The following is a 19,943-nucleotide window of genomic DNA, read 5'->3' on the forward strand; positions in this document are numbered from 1 at the left end:
TCTGCTGTGATTTTATTAACATTGACTGCTCCAGCACTGAAGAAGGGGGAGTTTTTTTTCCCTAAAATGTGTTGGCCGTAGCTTATGCTCCCGCTTTAAAAAATCCTTAAAGTGAGATGAACTTTTGTACCAGGTGCTCCTCCATACACGTTCACAAATGTGACGTCTATGGATTTTCTTTATTAGAGAGGTCGTTCTTTGAGGGCCTTAGACCTTCCTTTTAGCAGTTGTTTACTGCTGGATGTGTTCCCTTTAGGGAGATTAACCCTCTCCATTCGGCCTAATTAGGCATGAGCTTGGGTTTCCACTCTCTGTTCAGTCTTCCCACTCTCTGTTCAGTCCGTACCCATGTTCCACCAAACCTGAAAGTCAGCTGTGAGTGCTGGGCCAATAAGCAGCGGGTGGGGATTCCACACCCCACAGCTGGATGTATACAAAGGCATGGGGGAGCTCTTGACATTATTAACCTTGCTACTAACACTTCCCCTTTTTGCACCAAGAGATCCTCGAAATGGCATCTCCTGCCTCATTTACAATGCTGTAAAAAAAAAAAAAAAGTAATGATGACTGTAAATATGCTTTAACAAGGTCACGTGGTGATATATATAATGTTTGTGTTTCCTTTGTAGGTGTGATAGCGATAACGATATTCGTAATTTTTTGCATTGCGGCAATAATGATTAAGATCCTTTACCAACATAAAAAGACACACAGCAAAAGCCAACCTAAGGAGAAAGAGTATTCCGGAAACATAGACTATCCCTACCGAAACGAGATGGACTTACAAAACACAGTGAGCGAGTGCAAAAAGGAGTATTTTATTTAATAGACTGGATTTCTACAATATTATTTTCTCCTATTTTTTGGGCTCTTTTTAGCTGATCCTTTACAGCCTTTTCCTTGGAAAAGAAATACACCCGACACAGGAGTGGACTTCGCTTCCTTCTCATCAACATCGTTGTGGCTATTTCGGCTGTTTAAGCAGCCTGCCCTCAGTCTTACAATCAGATCCACCTGTGAGCATGGTTTCTTATTCAGGTTTTTATGGTCTTAGAATTGGAATCACCTTCGGACTTGGTTTGTGGTTCATATGGTCTACTCAACGCAATCTCCTAAATATGTGCCTCACAGTCTTCAGGAATCAAGTCTGCAACCGCTGTTACGAAGCAACCCATACACAAGGTTCCAGCGCCAACAATGGATTTACCTTTTTGGGTTGGGCCACCAAAAAAAGATGGTGCCCTGTGGATGACAGAGACCTTACCAATAGCCAGTGATAATTCTGGCAAATGTTGTGAGCGCAATGGTGCCACCTGAAAATGGTTTGGACCAAAAGTCCTTCTGCAACCTGGCACTGAAAAAAACAAAAGCCGTTGCTGATATATTGCCCAATATGGTATAATATTTCACTCATACACTTAGGCAAATATATACATACTATTTAGGAAATGTAAGCTGTGTAGTCCAGTCTAGAATTTTAAAGCAACAATCTCATATTTGCTAGCAATGGTAAGTTGTTCTAAAGAACAAAAAGGACTTTTCAGAGTTTTTGTTCCCAGTTATAATGATATAATGAAGCAGATTGCCATGAAAAGAGCGTTCTGCATCACAAAGTATTAAAAAAAAGGTAGGCCACTTTTGTTAACCCTCAAGAAGATGAATGAGTCAGTGGCGACTGCCCAAAGCACTTACCGTATATAGCTATTTCATTGAGGTCATTGATGCATATCAGTCATTGGCCCTGGTTCAGCAACATTTAAGTAGCACTTATAGAACTTTAAAGTGTGCTTAAAGCATGCTAAAGTGGCCTCTTAATCAATATTATGTGGTTTTAGCATGCCTTAGGTGCTCTGTAGCACATCTTAAGTGCAAAGGAAGCTTCATGTATTAGGGTCACCATGTCATGCATTCCATTACATTTTGTCAAGAAAGAAAACAATCACCAACCTGACTATTATTAAAGTGAAAATTCTTCCTAGAGATACTCCATGAACAATAAAAAGCCATGTAACTCATGTACCTTTATAAATGCATAGCAACATGCTTGACTTCTGTCCTTGTTCCAGTTGTCCAGGAAACGGCATTGGAAGCTGTCGGCCATGTATTAGCCACAACCATGCAACCGGTGATGTTGTTCAATCCCTCCATGTCTTGCGATTGCAAAGTTTGACTGGAAAATGCTTCATTTGGGTAAAAAAAAGTAGATACCACGAAGGGGGTACTGAGAAGTACTATGAGTTGTACAGTATGGTGTCTATGGTAAATGGCCAGCAGTTTCCAATGCTGAGTGCTGGACAGCCAGAGGAGGAATGAAAGTCAAACAGGGTGCTAAGCATTTACCAAGGTACATGTTTTAAATGGCTGTTTAATGTTCTCAGAGTAAGTCTTAGGAGGAACTTCAACTTGAATCAGTGCCGTTAGTTGCACCCTTTGTATTCTTAACCCCTGTTACAATAACTAAATGAAGTAACCATTTCCACCAGCTGAAAGGTTTATTGTCCGTTGTTGGGGAGTTCATGACCACTATCTTGTGGTGAAAAGAGTTTGAGTTATACTTCAAATGGACAAGTTATACACACGTGTGGGAAACCTAGCAAATCGATGCAAGTGGCAAGGACAATACATACAGAGCTCAGTTATATACAGTACCATTTGGAAGAACAAGTAAAGGTATTTGGTCTCATAGACAATATACAATTATTTATTAGAGACTCCTCTTATCCCGACAAACAAGTACACAGAACCTTCAGTACCCAAAGTCAGACATTTCGTCAACACAGCCATACTTCCTCTAAACACAGTGTTGCCCAAGACACAGTTAACCCCTTTCAGCCCACCCCAATGTCCCTTTAAATGGGACCTCCTCATCTAAAGTCCCACTTATCCTTTCTTTTTCAAATGTCCCTTTAAATGGTTCTGGGGAGGGGTCAGACAGGAAGGATCTGCAACTGCAATCAAGTTGATTGGCTGTCACGGTGGTCACATGGTTGGCTACTGATCATTAGTGAAGGCCAAGGGCTGTCTTCACATATTCCAGCCACAGTTCCAGTTTAATTATTTTAACAAGGCTCTTTAACCCTCTCCTGCCAAGCCCCGTCATCCAGTTAACTGGGTCTATCTGTCTGGGTGGCAGGAAGGACTGCCTGACCACTGTGATTGGTTGTCTCAATGGTCACATGATTGGGCACCAGTCCCACCAGCTCCTGATCATTACTAGAGACTGGGAGTGGTCTAAGCCCTTGTACACACGGTCGGACATTTCGACAACCAAATCAGTCGGATTTTGTCTGTCGGATTTTGTCCGTCGGATCTTGTCCGAAACTGTTGCATACACACGGTCGGGCAAAGTTGTCGAAAAATCCGATCTTTCAGAACGTGATGACGTAATTTCGTTACGATGGGACTACGTTCAGGCTAGTAGCCAATAGCTTTGATGTAGGAATTTGATCTGAGCGTGCATGGCACTTTGTCCAATCGGAATTCTCTACACATGATCGGAGTATGTCCGATCGGGCCAGTTGGTCAAAAAATATTTCCAAAATGTTGGAAAATTTGGTCCGATGGATATTCCGACGGAAACAGTCCGATGCATACCACACACAGTCGGATTATCCGACAACGCGGTCCGATAGGACACATTTCGACGGATTCGTCGACCGTGTGTACAAGGGCTAAGACCGCTTGGTCACTGTGCTGGGAGCACACAGTGAGTGCACTCTTAGCACAGAAACATGGTCCACACAGTGACGCATATTTAGGGCATGTCAGTGTTAAAACACACGGGTGGCAAGACGTTAATTATTGATTTTTGCTGGTGGATTAAAGTGGATCAAAATTTTTTTATCACAGTCTATAACCATGGCCAAAAGTATTGAGAATGACACAAATATGAATTTTTAACAAAGTCCGCTGCTTCAGTGTTTTTAGATCTTTTTGTCAGACGTTACTATGGTATACTGAAGTGTAATTACAAGCATTTCATATGTGTCAAAGGATTTTATTGACAATTACACTAAGTAATTGTCAATAAAAAATAAAAAAATATGCCCCAAACAATCAGAAAGGGGATTTATCTGAGGAATTACTTTACCCCAGTCCTCAGCAGTCCAGTCCCTGTACCTTGTGCAAAAAATCAGTCTGTCCCTGATGTTTTTCCTGAAGAGAAGTGGCTTCTTTGTTGCCCTTCTAGACACCAGGCCGTCCTCCTAAAGTCTTCACCTCACTGTGCGTGCCGATGTCCTCACACCTGCCTGCTGTCGTTCCCGAGTAAGCTCTGTAGTGTAGGTCCTCCCGATCTCCCAGCTGAATCAAATGTAGGAGACGGTACTGGCTCTTGCTGGACTTTCTTGGGCAACCTGAAGCCTTCTTCACAAATGCAGTGGAAATGTTTATGGGATTAAAGCGGAGGTCCACCCTAAAGTGGACCTTCCGCTCATCGGAACCCTCCCCCCCCCTCCGGCGCCACAATTGGCACCTTTCAGGGGGGAGGGGGGTGCAGGTACCTGTACAGTACAGGTATCTGCACCCACTTCCGGGATAGCTCTCTGCGGAAAGGGGCGTCGATTAAGCCCCTTTCCGAAAGTCCCCCGCTGCCTGCTGGGAAACACACAGATCCCAGAGGCAGCGGGTCCATCCTTATTGCGCAGCGCGACTTGCGCATGCGCAGTAGGGAACCGGGAAATGAAGCCGAAATGCTCCACTTCCTGATTCCCATACCCAAGATGGCGGCGGCAGGACCCGAGAGGCGATCGAGAGATAGGCTTCGGGTGCCGACATCGCGGGCGCGCTGGACAGGCAAGTGTCACTATTTTAAAAGTCAGCAGCTGCAGTATTTGTGGCTGCTGGCTTTAAAAAAAAAAAAAAAATGCGGACTCCCGCTTTAAGTTCATTTTAATGACAAAGAGGGACTTTGCAATTAATTGCAATTCATCTGATCGCTCTTCTTAACATTCTGGAGTATATGCAAATTTCCATCATAAATCCTGAGGCATTAATTTTTGTGTGATTCTCAAAACTTTTGGCTACGGCTGTAGTTAAGCACTTAAAATTCTATATAGAATTGTCTCCCTCTAAATAAATAGTGGGTATAATTATTTTTCTGCTCAACAACTATAATGCCGCGTACACACAATTGGACATTCCGACAACAAAATCCATGTGATTTTTTTCCGACGGATGTTGGCTCAAACTTGCCTTGCATACACACGGTCACACAATGTTGTTGGAAATCCCGAATGTCAAGAACGCGCTCTTCTACTTGATTCCGAACATGTGTAGAACTTTGTGCTTCGGAATTGTGTACACGCGATCGGAATTTCCAACAACGGATTTTGTTGTCGGAAAATTTGAGATCCAGATCTCAAATTTTGTGTGTCGGAAATTCCGATGGAGAATGTCCGATGGAGCCTAGGCACGGTCAGAATTTCCGACGAAAAGCTCACATCGAACATTTTCCGTTGGAAAATCCAACTGTGTGTATGCGGAATAAGAGCCAAGATCCCTGGCCCGGGGATACACATAGAGTACAGGTGCCAGGGTCCGGAATACTTATCCAAAAGTCACATGTGTAGGTAATATGGAAATGCTGCACTCGTGTAGCCAGATCTATGGTAAGAGTGAAGATCTGCCTCAGCCTTGTGATGAAAGGCGACTAAATGTGCAAGACTTATTCTGAAATAGCAATTCATGTCTGTACCACTAAATTCTTCAATAGGACGATATACAGATTTATACAATATATATTGTAGAATTTTTAATTAATTTATTAATATATACAGCATTGCACAGGCACAACTGATAAATATACAGCAGATAAATATATATTTGTACATATATAATAAATCTTTAGAAGAAAGAGTAAACAAATCATGCAGACAATTATTTCTTTTTTTCTATTTGCATTACGATTTCTCTAAAAACTTCCCAAAATGTATGAAAAGGTCGCACAAACTGAAAATTTATCATTGTTGTCACCTGCCGGGGCTTGAATTACATCGGGGGGCCCTACATTGGGTTGTTGGACCTGATTCCAGGAGATCTTCTGTCTTTAAACTCTGATAAAGACCTGACAATGGCGCGTTTACTGCAATTCCCACCTTTTCCTCCCCTGTAAATAAAAACAGTAGAGGGTGACCCCGATGTCACACTCAAGACATCCCCAAATTCAGTGGCGGCTGGTGTTTTTTTTTGTTTGGGGGGCAAACAACCAAAGGCCCCCCCCCACCCATCTCAACCCCCCCCGCTGTCTGCTGGTCCACCAGCACTTTCCCCATCTAGGCAGTGGGCACATCAGGCAGCGGCAGGAATCGGGCAGCGGTGGGCACATCGGGCAGCAGCGGGGATCCGGGACAGCGGCGGACATCAGGCTGCATCTGGAATCAGCTCCTGTGTCTTCTCCTCGCTTCCGCTGTGCGTCTCCTCCACTCCTCCTAGACATCCAATAGGATTGCCTTTCCCTTCATCCAATTGGGTGATGGCTATCAGACCCGCTTCCCGATTGGCCGGGAGGAGGATCAGTGTTGCAACAGTGAATATTCATTCACTGTTGTAACACCTGGGTGGGCTTATGGCGCAATGCTCTGCGCCACAACCCCAACCTATTTTGAAGCCTATTAGAGCTTCTGGCTGACAGAGGGTGCATGAGATCTGTTGTGAGAACCTCCTAGAGAATTAAAGGCTCAGTTCACCCATATTCAGGGTGTAAGGTGTTACCAAAGCAGCAGCCCTGCACCCCCCACCCCAGTCCCCCACTGTGACAGTGGGCAATAAATCTTCTCCCTGCACCTGCTGTCACAATTTACAAACAGCGGGTCTCCACCCACTTAACAATGTCTTTTATTCACAGCTATCTGCATGGCCCTTGTAATTCATTGATTCCCCCTGCCCTTTAGTAACTGTCTGCTCCATACAGGAGGTACGAGCAGGCAGCTCTACTGCAGGAGCCTGACATTGCACCCATGATCTGTTGATCGCAGGTGCAGTGCTCTGCAGGCTCCTAAGAACAAAAACTAAAAAATAAACACAAAAAAATGTTGCATTTGTTTAATGGTTGTGTTTGGCATAGAGGGAAAGGATTGGAACCCTTGTCAGGTTGTTTTTATTGCTATCCAGGGCTCTATTATAGGGAGGTTTCCTTCGGTTGTCATGGTCTGTCATGGTGATGGTGTTTTACCAGATGAAAATAGAGAAAATCTTTAACAGGGACACAGGGAGAAATAATTTCATAGTCCTTTTAACCACATAACATATCTAAGCCCGGAAGAAGGGGGCTTTCATCTCCCGAAACGTGCTGGGTGTTTCACGTTTTGTTGCTATGAATTAATATCAGTGTTAAAAGACTCTTTGATCTTTGGCCTGGTTCTTTCTCTTGTTAGACATTTTACATTTCGATCCTAACCCCTGTTCCCCTGCCCGAAAAAGAAATAAAAATGCACTAAGATGAAAAAGCAATAGTAAAGAAATGTAATTTTCTTAGAAAACAGATACTACACTGACTGGATTAGTTGACCCAGTTCATCTGCATTTCTTCAGATTATCCTTTCAAACCAGTGATAGACAACATTACCCAATTAGTCTTCTTCCTGCAGAGATTACCATTGGGGTGTGAACAAGGTTCAGGAAGGTAGTATTTTCACAATGAAGTTCAAGGTCATGGGAACATGGCCCTTAAACTTTCAGAAGGAAAGTTCAAAACGAATCTAATGCCGTGTACACACAACCGGACTTTTCGACGGACTAAATTCCGTCGGACTTTCCGATGGAGTTTCGTCGGACTTCCGTCGAATCGGATTTGTCTACACACAATCACACCAAAGTCCGAAGAATTTGACTGTGATGACGTACGACCGGACTAGAATAAGGAAGTTCATAGCCAGTAGCCAATACCTGCCCTAGCGTTGGTTTTCGTCCTTTGGACTAGCATACAGACGAACTGATTTTTTGACCGGACTTGAGTCTGTCGGAAAGATTTGACATTGATGCTCTAAATCTAAAGTCCGTCTGATTTTTCAACAGCAAAGGTCCGATGAAGCCCACACACAATCGAATTGTCCGACGGATTCGTTCCGTCACACCTTTGCTGTCGAAAAGTCCAGCATTAGAAGTATTAGAGTAGTCAATGCTTGGAATAGACTTAGCGGTAGACTTAGGTAGTGAGTCAGTCAACAGGAAGTGGGTTTGAACATGTTTGGGACAAACAGATCTATGGCCGACCCAATGGACCTTTCCATCCTTTTTCTGCCACCGCTCTACCATATTTCTATGTTTCCTCCAGGCTTCCAAATAGTAAAACAAGTGTTTCAATGAAGGTGTATATAAAATATAGACAAATTCATACCTCATCCTGAATTCACTTTGCTTTGTATAAATTATTCCTTATGGCGATGGGTAGACTAAAACGTCCACACCTTGATGTGTTAAGCTCAGATAACTGTTTCTCTTGGCCTTCTCAAAGTGCTTACACCTTTATTAAGCAACACAATTTACTATTTCTTATCGCATCTAAGATGTTGATTTACTCACAACAGTACACACCAGTGGCGTTTATAGTTTTGTATATGTAGTGCAGCATAAGCTTATAAATGGCTTCCCCTGTGTTCTGTTCCAGTTGTATACGAGGTGTGTCTAAAACGTTGGGTGAATGGTATCAGAAATCAAACAATAGAGAAGATACAAACAAATTATCTTTATTGGAATTCAAAATAATCGCCATCCTTCACAACACACTTTTGGCAACGTTCATAAAGCTTCTGCAAACTGTCAGCAAAGGTGTCTTTAGGAATCGATCGCAGGACCGCTGTCACACATTCTTGAATTGCCCCCACATACGCAAAACGCGTGCCTTTTTATGACGCTCTTCGGGAGGGGGAACAGAAATAAGTCAGCAGGGTTGCGGGGAAGATAGTGAACGCCAATCCATGGATTCCAGGTGGAACTGGTAGTGCCAGGTCATATTCCCTGTGACCATGGTTTGCTTAAGGGATGGACCCTGGTCACGCATGGTAATGACATCTCCAGAGGTTCCCATCCGTTTTGCTTTCTGTTCATCTGTTAGCTTGTGCGGCACAAACCGGGAACAGATCTCCCCCGATTACTCAATCTTTGCAGGTGATGGTGCGCACCGTGTCCTTGCTAATGCCCAAAGCCTCCATCAATCATAGAGTCAGGCGGCGATATCGTGCCAGCATTTGTTGCACTTGTTCGATCATGTCTGGGGCTCTGCTTGTCAATGGCCGACCCGAAAATGGCTCTTCCTTAGTCATTTCCTTCCCATCGCGTAAGCATTTGAACCAGTTGTAAACACATTTTCTGCTCACGGCTTCCATCGCGTACACTTGAACCCAACATTTCCTTTGTCTTCGTCGCCATTTTCAACGATTTGTAGAAGAACTTGATGTTCATTCGTTGCTCCGTTGCACTGTGACCCTACCACTGACACTGACTACGTTCCACTGCCCGCAGCGGGTTTACCCTGACAGTTGTGTGTACTCCACGCTAGGTGCCACTTCTCGACGTGTCTCTGGATAATCACGAGCATGCACGCACCTGGCCCATGTTGCCGTTGAGATATCAGACCATTCACCAAACCTTTTAGACACACCTCATATGTTATTAAAATAGAACTAAACTCAAAAATGATTTGTTGTCATATGGCACATTGTTAAAGTTTTAATTGTGCTTTAACTGTACACCCACACCCACGAAGGGTGAACTGGATGGACTGATGTCTTTACTCAACCTTGACAACTATGTAACTATGTAATAGTAACCTGGAAATATACCTTTTGCCTTAAAGTCCTCCTGAAAACCCATCAGTGTGAGGACAACTAGGCAATCTTATGCCCATGGCCTCAAAGCTGTAGATCTGCAGTATGAGCTCCAAAGCAACACTCAACTTCTCAATTCTAGTCTCACCAGCTTTGGAGTGAGCATTAAAGATGAATTCCAGGTATGGCAACTTTTCCATAGTTTTATTGGTCCAGCTTGGACCAATGTAAGTATTTTTGTGCCATACCCAAGGGAACCCCTTAGAAGCTTGAAATCAATAGAAACTGCTACTCAAGTCATCTCCACTAGCTTCCGGGTCCCAATCAACTGGCTGCCCTACTGCTTTTTGAGCACAAGAGGTTGCCTCAACACACATGCTTTTCAGAGAATACTTTGTATTTTTCTCAATGAATATAAAGTGTTCTCTGGTTGGACAAAGCGGTGTTTGTGTTGTCACTACCCCACCTCGTTCAGTCAGAAAGTGCTTTGCATTCATTGACAAAATGCAGTGTTCACTGAATGGCACCTGTGCTAAGCAAGAAACCTTTCCGCTTCAGAATGTAGCAGGGCAGCTGCACGGCATGGGATCTGGAATCTAATGGGGATCGCTGTAGTAGAAGTGCCTGCTACATTGATTCCCAGCTTCCATGGGCATCCCACAGACACAACACATACATTCTTACATTGGTTCAAGATGGCAGTAAAACTTGCCATACCTAAACTTCAACTTTAATGCTGTCACCACTGTACTGCTCACTGTTTGCCTTGCTAGAGGCTCTAACTTGAGGATGCAAAACCCTGCTTCATCCTAGATTAGTGGTCTCCAAACTGTTGGGCCAGGTGCGGCCCTTTTCCTGCCCTTATCTGGCTCTTGGGGCACTATTCCTCCCACTGCTATGAGGCACTATTTTTCCTACTGGGCACCAACGATGGGCACTATTCCTCCCATTGATACAAATGATGGGTCACCCACTGACATCAATGACAGGGCACTATTCCTCCCATTGCTATGAGGCACTATTCCTCCTACTGGGCACCAATGACGGGGCACTATTCCACCCATTGACACCAATGACGGGGCACTATTCCTCCCACTGGCCCCAATGATGGGACACTACTCCTCCCACTGACACCAATGATGGGGCACTATTTCTCCCATGGACACCAATGATGGGGCACTATTCCTCCCACCGGCACCAATGATGAGGTACTGTTCCTGCCACTGGCACCAATGATAGGACACTATTCTTCCCACTGACACCAATGATGGGGCACTATTCCTCCCACTGACACAAATGATGGGACGCTATTCCTCCCAGTGATACCAATGACAGGGAACTATTCCTCCCACTGACCCCAATGACTGGGCACTATTGCTCCCACAGACACCAATGATGGGGCACTATTCCTCCCTCCGGCACCAATGATGGGACACTATTCCTCCCACTGACCCCAATGACTGGGCACTATTGCTCCCGCAGACATCAATGATGGGGCACTATTTTTCCCAATGATGCCAATTATGGGGCACTATTCCTCCCACTGATACCAATGACAGGGAGTTATTCCTCCCACAGACACCAATCACAGGCAACTATTCCTCCCACTGACACCAATCACAGGGAACTATTCCTCCCACTGACACCAATCACAGGGAACTATTTCTCCCACTGACACCAATCACAGGGAACTATTCCTCCCACTGACCCCAATGACTGGGCACTATTGCTCCCACAGACACCAATGATGGGGCACTATTCCTCCCTCCGGCACCAATGATGGGACACTATTCCTCCCACTGACCCCAATGACTGGGCACTATTGCTCCCGCAGACATCAATGATGGGGCACTATTTTTCCCAATGATGCCAATTATGGGGCACTATTCCTCCCACTGATACCAATGACAGGGAGTTATTCCTCCCACAGACACCAATCACAGGCAACTATTCCTTCCACTGACACCAATCACAGGGAACTATTCCTCCCACTGACACCAATCACAGGGAACTATTTCTCCCACTGACACCAATCACAGGGAACTATTCCTCCCACTGACACCAATCACAGGGAACTATTCCTCCCACTGACACCAATCACAGGGAACTATTCCTCCCACTGACACCAATCACAGGGAACTATTCCTCCCACTAATACCAATGATAGAGCACTGTTCTTCCTCCTACTAACTACAAGCATTATGTAATATTGTTTTGTTATTGTTTTGCTCCCACTGACCACAAAGCCTAAGGCATTGTTTACTGCCACTGACACCAGGACATTGTTGTTTATTTATTTATTTTTTTTCATTAACTTTTTTGTCTGACTATAGATCTAGAATATTTGAAGCCATTTACTGTTGACTGTCTCACTACCTCTGCTGGAAGTATATTCCAAGCTTCAACTACCCTTTCAATGAAATAATACTTTCTAAAATTAGTTTTGAACTTCCCTCCAGTTAGTTGGATGGTCATGTCCCCCGTGTTTTTGATTTTGGTTTCATATTGAAACAACTGCCCTCCTGAACCTTATTCACCCCCTTGATGTACAGATTTCAATCCTATATCCCCTTTCCCTTCCTTCCTCCAGACCAATCTGGCCCTTTGTTTAGAAAAAGTTTGGACGCCCCTGGCCTAGATGGACTGGATGCAGAACAAGGCTTAGTATTCAGTAAAAGGTGCAAAGACCAGCTACAGGGAGACCAAAAGCAACACTGGAAACAAATTGCCTCCTGCCTGCCTTTTTACGAGTTTTGTTCCTTTAATGTAACTAAGGTTTAAAGATACACGTTAACATGTTTGCAATTTTAGCACTTTTTTTTTTTGCTTTTAATTTGTAACATTTTAAAAGAAGCTCACTAATTACTTCACACATAAGGCTGTGAAATGGATTTGGAGAACTTGACCTTTAAAGCATTATGTGAAGAAAAAGCTGCTATAAAAGGTGCAGGAGAAGTCGGTCTATGCAAATGTATCAATTTTTTACATTATTTATTTCTCTATTTTTAAATCATTTTTATGAAAGTACATTTTCTTCCCTGGATTCCAAGTAGAAGGGCTTATATTAACATTGTCAAATCCCCACAGAGTTACTTGCCTGACACCTGGGGCCCATAAAAAAAAAAGTTATTAAATCCTTAGGGATGCAATTTATGATCATGTGGAAGGGATGTATCATTTTGGGATGAAGGGTGCTTTTTCAAGGCCATGTGATTAAAAAGACTTGAATTTCAATTCCCTTTGTAGTTTCCATCGCTTATTTAAAGCACCTTTAGAGCAAACACACTTCTTTTTAATGTGATTAATATGAATTTTTTAGGCGTTATAGAATAGCACAACTCTTAAAACAACCCATAGAAACCAATTAAAATAAAAAAATAAATAAAAATCCTCCTGGCTCTGTAATACCGCGTACACACGACCGGACTTTCTGGCAGACTTGGTCCGGCGGACCGGAATCCATCGGACAATTCGATCGTGTGTGTGGGGCTCCAGCGGACTTTTTCTTCCCAAAAGTCAGACGGACCTAGAAAAAAAACACGTTTCAAATCTATCCGATGGACTAAAAATCAGGAATACCGTTCATCTGTGTGCTGGTCCGATGGACCAAATGTGACGCAAGGACAGCTATTGGCTACTGAACTTCCTTGTTTAGTCCCGTTTACGCCATCACATTCAAAACGAACTGACTTTTCGAACGGACGTAGTCCGGTCCTGTGTGGCCAAGTCCGTTTCATTCAGAAAGTCAGTCGGGAAGACCGTCGGACCTAGTCTGTCGAAAAATCCGGTCGTGTGTACGCGTCATAAGTTGTTTGGTTGTCTTTCATAAGCAGGAAGTCGCTCAATGATGTCAGGAGATGGTGATGGCCACCACAGAGTCTTTTTTTTTTCTTCTGATGGAGCCACTGTAGAGTCAACTTGATCTTATGTTTAAGATGATAGATACATGTAAGCTATCCATCTAGTTCAGTAGTCTCCAAACTACAGCCTTTGGGCCAGATCTGGCCCTTTGCTTGCCTTTATCTGGTCATATGGGCACTATTTATTTCACTGATACAAGGCACTCTTTCTCCCACTGATACCATTGATGGGGCATTATTTCTCCAAATGACACCAATTATGGGATATTATTCCTCCCACTGATAACAATGATAGGACACTATTCCGCCCACTGACACCAATGATGGGGCACTATTCCTCTGACTAAGACCATCGATGGGGCATTATATTGCTTAATTACACTTAATTCCGCATTATTCCTCCCACTTATGCCAAGGACGGGGCACTATTCCTCCCACTGACACCAATGATGGGGCGCTATTCCTCCCACTGACACCAATGATGGGGCAATATTCCTCCCACTGACACCATTGATAGGGCATTATCTCTTTGAATGACACCAATGATTGGGCCTTATTTCTTCCACTTGCACCAATGCAGGGACACTATTCCTCCCTATAACACTATTGATGGGGCATTCTGTCTCCATTTGACACCAATGACGGGGCACTATTCCTCCCAATAACACCATTGATGGGGCATTCTTTCTCCAATTGACACAAATGATGGGGCACTATTCCTTCCACTGACATTAATGATGGATTATTATTCCTCCCACCGACACCAATGATGGAGCACTATTCTTCCTTGTGACACCAATGATAGGGCACTATTCCTCCCACTGTCACCAATGATGGGGCACTATTCCTCCCACTGACACCAATGGTGGGTACTTTTGCTCCCACTGATACCCATGATGGGGCACTATTCCTCCATCTGATACCAATGATGGGGCACCATTCCTCGGACTTACACCAATGATGTGGCATTATTCCTCCCACTGGCACCAATAATGGGGCATTGTTTACTTCATCTGACACCAGGTCAAGCGGGAAGGACTATAAACTGGCCATTTGTTTAGAAAGGTTGGAAAGATTGATCTAGTTCAACCAATGGAAATAAAAGAATAATTAAGGAAAATAAACAATGTTCATATACAGAACCATATACCCCTATTTGATCCAGAGGAAGGCAAACAATTCCTATAAAGCACAGTCTGATTTGCTCTGATTTGCTCCAGCATTGGAACTCTAATGCCGTGTACGCACGACCGGACTTTTCGACAGACTAGGTCCGACGGTCATTCCGACTGACTTACGGCGGAGTTCCGACGGACTTTCCGAATGAACGGACTTGGCCACACACAATCACACCAAAGTCCGACGGATTCGAACGTGATGACGTACGACCGGACTAGAATAAGGAAGTTCATAGCCAGTAGCCAATAGCTGCCCTAGCATTGGTTTTTGTCCGTCGGATTAGCATACACACGAACAGATTTCTCGGTCTGGCGGCGTTCCGGTGGGAAAATGTAAAACATGTTCTATTTCTAAAGTCCGCCGGATTTTTGGCAAGCAAAGGTCCGATGGAGTCCACACATGATCTAATTTTTGCTGTCAAAAAGTCTGGTCGTGTGTACGCGGCATTAGTCATATTGAAAAGTCCAAGTGTGCCCTTTCAATATTTTCTTATCATATACTGCATTCATCTTGCCATTAAGTTAGACTAAACTCTCTGCACTGCTGTAGTTTATAGCAGGTCCACCACCATACACTTCCCTTCATAGGCCTTTCTGACCGCTCCCCAAACATAGAGTTTATGGCTGTGACCATAAAGTCAAATGTTGGTCTCATCACCGCAAATGATTTTCCTGGCAAAAAAACCCCTCTTAGTCCTGTAAATTCTTTCAACATTCAGTTGTCTTTCATAAGCAACAAGTGGCTCAATGATTTTGTGGTCACCACAAAACCTTGACTTTTTTCTGCTGTAGCCACTGAAGAGTCAACTTGTCTTTATGCTTTGGATCATAGTAACATAGTGATAGGTTGAAAGAAGACACAGTGTATCTATCTAGTTTAAACAAAATAAAAAATTAAATCTAAAAAACAAAAAAAAACAAAGACATAGACGCCGGCCAAAAATTTGCTTTGTTTCGTTCCGTTTCGTATAAAAAAAAATTAGTATTTGGTAATTTGTTTCGGAAATTTAATTCGGATTCGTACGAAATACGAATTTTCGTTAGAATCGTAAACTTTTCATTAAAATAACGAACGTTCGTTATGATAAATTTATCATTATGAGGGGTTCCCACCATCCCTGTGCTTTTTTGGAAATTCGTACAAATTTTTGATTCGTACGAGACTAATCGCACAAGTCTAATACTTAGAGCCCTATACCCACAGCTGATCCAGTGGAAGGCAAAATAACTCTGTAATCAGTGGCGTCGCTAGGGGGTGGCTCCTGGGGCTATAGCCCATAATCTGAGGCCCCAAGTCTCTAAAAGGCAGGTTTTTTTTTTTCTCCAGACAGAACGCGCTGGAACTGCGTTCTGGAGCCTCTGGCAGCCCTCTCCTCTCCAAATTGTCATTTAACACTGAAGTCAGTAGTTTTCTGCACAGCTCACTTCCTCTACTGGCTTCAGTGTTAAGGTCCCAACCTACAGCTGCCGCAGTGATGTGGGAGAAAGCTTCCATCCCCACCTGCCGGGGAGGGGGGGGGGGATTTGTACAGAGAGAGTAGCTGGGGGGATTTGTACAGAGAGAAGAGCTGGGGGAGATTTGCACAGAGAGAAGAGCTGGGGGGGATTTGTGCAGAGTGGAGATCTGGGGGGGGTGCAGAGGGGAGAGTTGGAGGGGGAGGATTTGTGCAGAGAGGAGAGCTGGGGGGGATTTGTATATATATATATATATATATATATATATATATATATATATATATATATATACATACACACACACACACACACACACACACGTATATTATACATGCTCTAGACGTAAAGAGTGCCCCCTTGTCCTCAGTGATGATTTTAAAGTAAATAACTCAACACCAAGTTCACTATATGGACCCCTTATATATTTGTACATGTTGATCAAATCCCCCGGTATGCTCCTTTTCTCAAGAATTCTCAAATTCAGTTCCTCTAATCTTTCCCCATAGCCGAGCTCCTCCATGCCTCTTATCAGTTTGGTTGCCCTTCTCTGCACTTTCTCCAGTTCCCCGATATCCTTTTTGAGAACTGGTGCCCCAAACTGAACTGCATATTCCAGATGAGGTCTTACTAATGATTTGTACAGGGGGGCAAAATGATATCTCTCTCTTTGGAGTCCATACCTCTCCTAATACAAGAAAAGACTTTGCTCGCTTTCAAAAGCGCAGCTTGGCATTGCATGTTATTATTAAGCTTATGATCTACCAAAACCCCCAGATCCTTCTCCACTATGGATCCCCCCAGTTGTACTCCCCCTAGTATGTATGATGCATATTCTTAGCCCCCAAGTGCAGAACTTTACATTTCTCAACATTAAACCTCATCTGCCACATAGTCGCCCAATTAGACAGAGCATTGAGGTCGGCTTGTAAATTGGAGACATCCTGTAAGGACGTTATTCCCCTGCATAGCTCGGTGTCATCTGCAAAGACTGAAATGTTACCTTGTATCCCAGACCCAATATCATTTATAAAGATGTTAAAAAGTAAGGGTCCCAGCACTGAACCTTGGGGTACACCACTGATAACTTTACACCATTCAGAGTAAGAATCATCAACCACTACTCTCTGAATTCTGTCTTTTAGCCAGTTTTCTATCCATTTACAAACTGATATTTCCAAACCTGTAGACTTTACCTTACATAAATGTATGACTTTCTTTACTTCGCTGCTTTGGGCTCTAGCCCCAGATCTTTTGTAGACTTAGCAACGCCCCTGCCTATAATTCTCATAAGGCCCGTGGGCTAAATCCGGCCTGCCAGACTATATTATGTGGCCCTCGCACCCAGCTTTCCTCTCGGCCCAGCCTGCTCTTCACTCACGATGGGGCGATTCAGATGCAGGTGTAATATGGGATGGGGCATCACCTAGTAAGCTGCACTGTTTTCCACTTCTGTGCCTGGATGCTCAGGTGCTGACCAATGAACTCCCTGCAAGTGAGAGAGAAGACGGACCCCCCTACACTGCACCCCTGAACTCCGCACTTTGTACACAGGGCATACCGGAACTGTGCACATAACACACTCTTGGTATTTTTTGCCCCTTGAAGAACCTCCCATTGTTAGTGCAATTTGGCCACACCCACTGTTCGATGCAGTTCGGCGGTGGTGGGGTGTTGGCGCGTGGTTGATTTCCTGCACCTATTCTCTGAGGAAAAAAAGGCCTAGATACATTTATATAGTCTTAAAAATACAACCAGCCCTTCAAGAGCAACAATAATGCTGATGCAGCCCATGATAAAAATGGAGTTTGACACCCCTGTTATAATGCATGGTCCAATTTGCTCCAGTGGGGTACGTCAGAATCATGTTGGAAAGTCCAAGTGTGCCCTGGTTTGATGCAAATATTCCTCCAAATCCAATACTCCGTGATAATATTCTGCTTTCTTTTTTCCATTCAGTAAAATCCCTATGCTGCCATAGATCACAGCACATCCACCGCCATGCTTCACAGTAGGGATGGTGTACTTATCGCAGCGCTTATGGCTATAACCATAAGGTTCAAACTTGATCTTATTACAGCAAATAATTTTGTTGCAGAGTTTTTATAGGTTTATGTTTGGTGTTTTTATCGTTATTTTTTTGTGCATCAAAAATGGCAAACAATTTACAAGTTCTGCCAGGGGCATGTAAACTTATGAGCGCGGCTCTTTTTTCTTTTTTTTCATGCCATCATTTCTTCTGTCAGCATAATATCATTACTGTTTATTTTTTTTCTTCTTCTTATCTTGAACAAATGCAGATTATTTTTCCTCCTAGACGTATTCATTTGTTCCGTTCTTTTTTTTTTTTCTGTTCCCGCAGAGTTTATAAATATTATCTGTCATGCCAGTATTACGTTTCCAATAATTCAGAGATAATAACATGATGTAACCTGCAAAGTCGCATCTTTAATCAGGTTCCAGGATCCTCCGTTGGCGTTATTGGTGTAAGCTGAGATGCCGCACCAATTATAAATCACGCGTGAAAAGCCAATCAATCCGGATTAATCAGCTCCTTAATTACAAAGCCAGAAAACGCAGCAAACGAGAACAGAACCTCGTTATCAAAGCAATTTCTTCCCATTTGTCAAAAAAATCGTTCTTGGCTCATCTTCATACTTTTCTCCCAGAACAGAGGCGGATTACACATAATCATTCCGGCGGAGCTCACACAGGTGATCCGTGCCAGGGAGAATCAGGGCAACAAAAAATACTTTCTGGATAAGGAACATTTCTGGCATTTATAGCACAGGAAAATAAACTTTGTAATCTAAAATGTATTCTGATTCGGCTGATGAAAGCCATCTTCTGCTCCATTCTCTGCTCCATCCTCTGCTCCATTCTCTGCTCCATCCTCTGCTCCATCCTCTTCTCCATCCTCTTCTCCATCCTCTGCCCCATCCTCTGCCCCATCCTCTGCTCCATCCTCTGCTCCATCCTCTGCTCCATCCTCTGCTCCATCCTCTGCTCCATCTTCTGCTCCATCCTCTGCTCCATCCTCTGCTCCATCCTCTGCTCCATCCTCTGCTCCATCTTCTGCTCCATCCTCTGCTCCATCCTCTGCTCCATCCTCTGCTCCATCTTCTGCTCCATCCTCTGCTCCATCTTCTGCTCCATCCTCTGCTCCATCTTCTGCTCCATCCTCTGCTCCATCCTCTGCTCCATCCTCTGCTCCATCCTCTGCTCCATCTTCTGCTCCATCCTCTGCTCCATCCTCTGCTCCATCCTCTGCTCCATCCTCTGCTCCATCTTCTGCTCCATCTTCTGCTCCATTGGAAGCCTTCTGTACGCAACTCAACAGGAAACAGAATATTCAACAGTGTTGGGCATGGGGGTAGTCCTTTCCAAGGGAAACCACTGGACCACCCCCCCCCCCCCAATTGCTGACCTCTTTTTGAAGATACTGGTTGCAACCATGTGTTAAGGGGGCCCATTATCTAAACCAGGGGTCTCCAAACTGTGGCCTGTAGGCCAGATGTGGCTTTTTGAGAGACACGCTGGTAGGTTAATTGGCTTCTGTCCAAAAATGTGGCCCTAGTATATGAATGTGAGTTGGGGACCTTGGATTGTGGGCTCCTTGAGGGTAGGGACCAATGTGGGTGTGCGATGTGTGTGTGGAGCGCTGCGTGGGTTGAAGGCGCTATATGGGT

The 19,943-nt window shown here is 44.0% G+C and overlaps 1 protein-coding gene across 1 annotated transcript in view; it reads left to right on the forward strand.

Moving 5' to 3' along the window:
• The window catches only part of LOC143925079 (contactin-associated protein-like 5), a 591,832-nt gene extending 575,515 nt beyond the window's left edge, over window positions 1–16,317 (forward strand). The window contains exon 22 of the mRNA XM_077449666.1: window positions 630–16,317. Within this exon, the coding sequence (XP_077305792.1) occupies window positions 630–826 (197 nt within the window). The 3' untranslated portion in view covers window positions 827–16,317. The remainder of the gene's footprint in view (window positions 1–629) is intronic.
• The last annotated feature ends 3,626 nt before the right edge of the window (window positions 16,318–19,943 follow it).

Source organism: Lithobates pipiens, unplaced genomic scaffold, assembly GCF_037356315.1.
Source record: "Lithobates pipiens isolate NorthernLeopardFrog02 unplaced genomic scaffold, aLitPip1_a1.2 Scaffold_22, whole genome shotgun sequence".
NCBI lineage: Eukaryota > Metazoa > Chordata > Amphibia > Anura > Ranidae > Lithobates > Lithobates pipiens.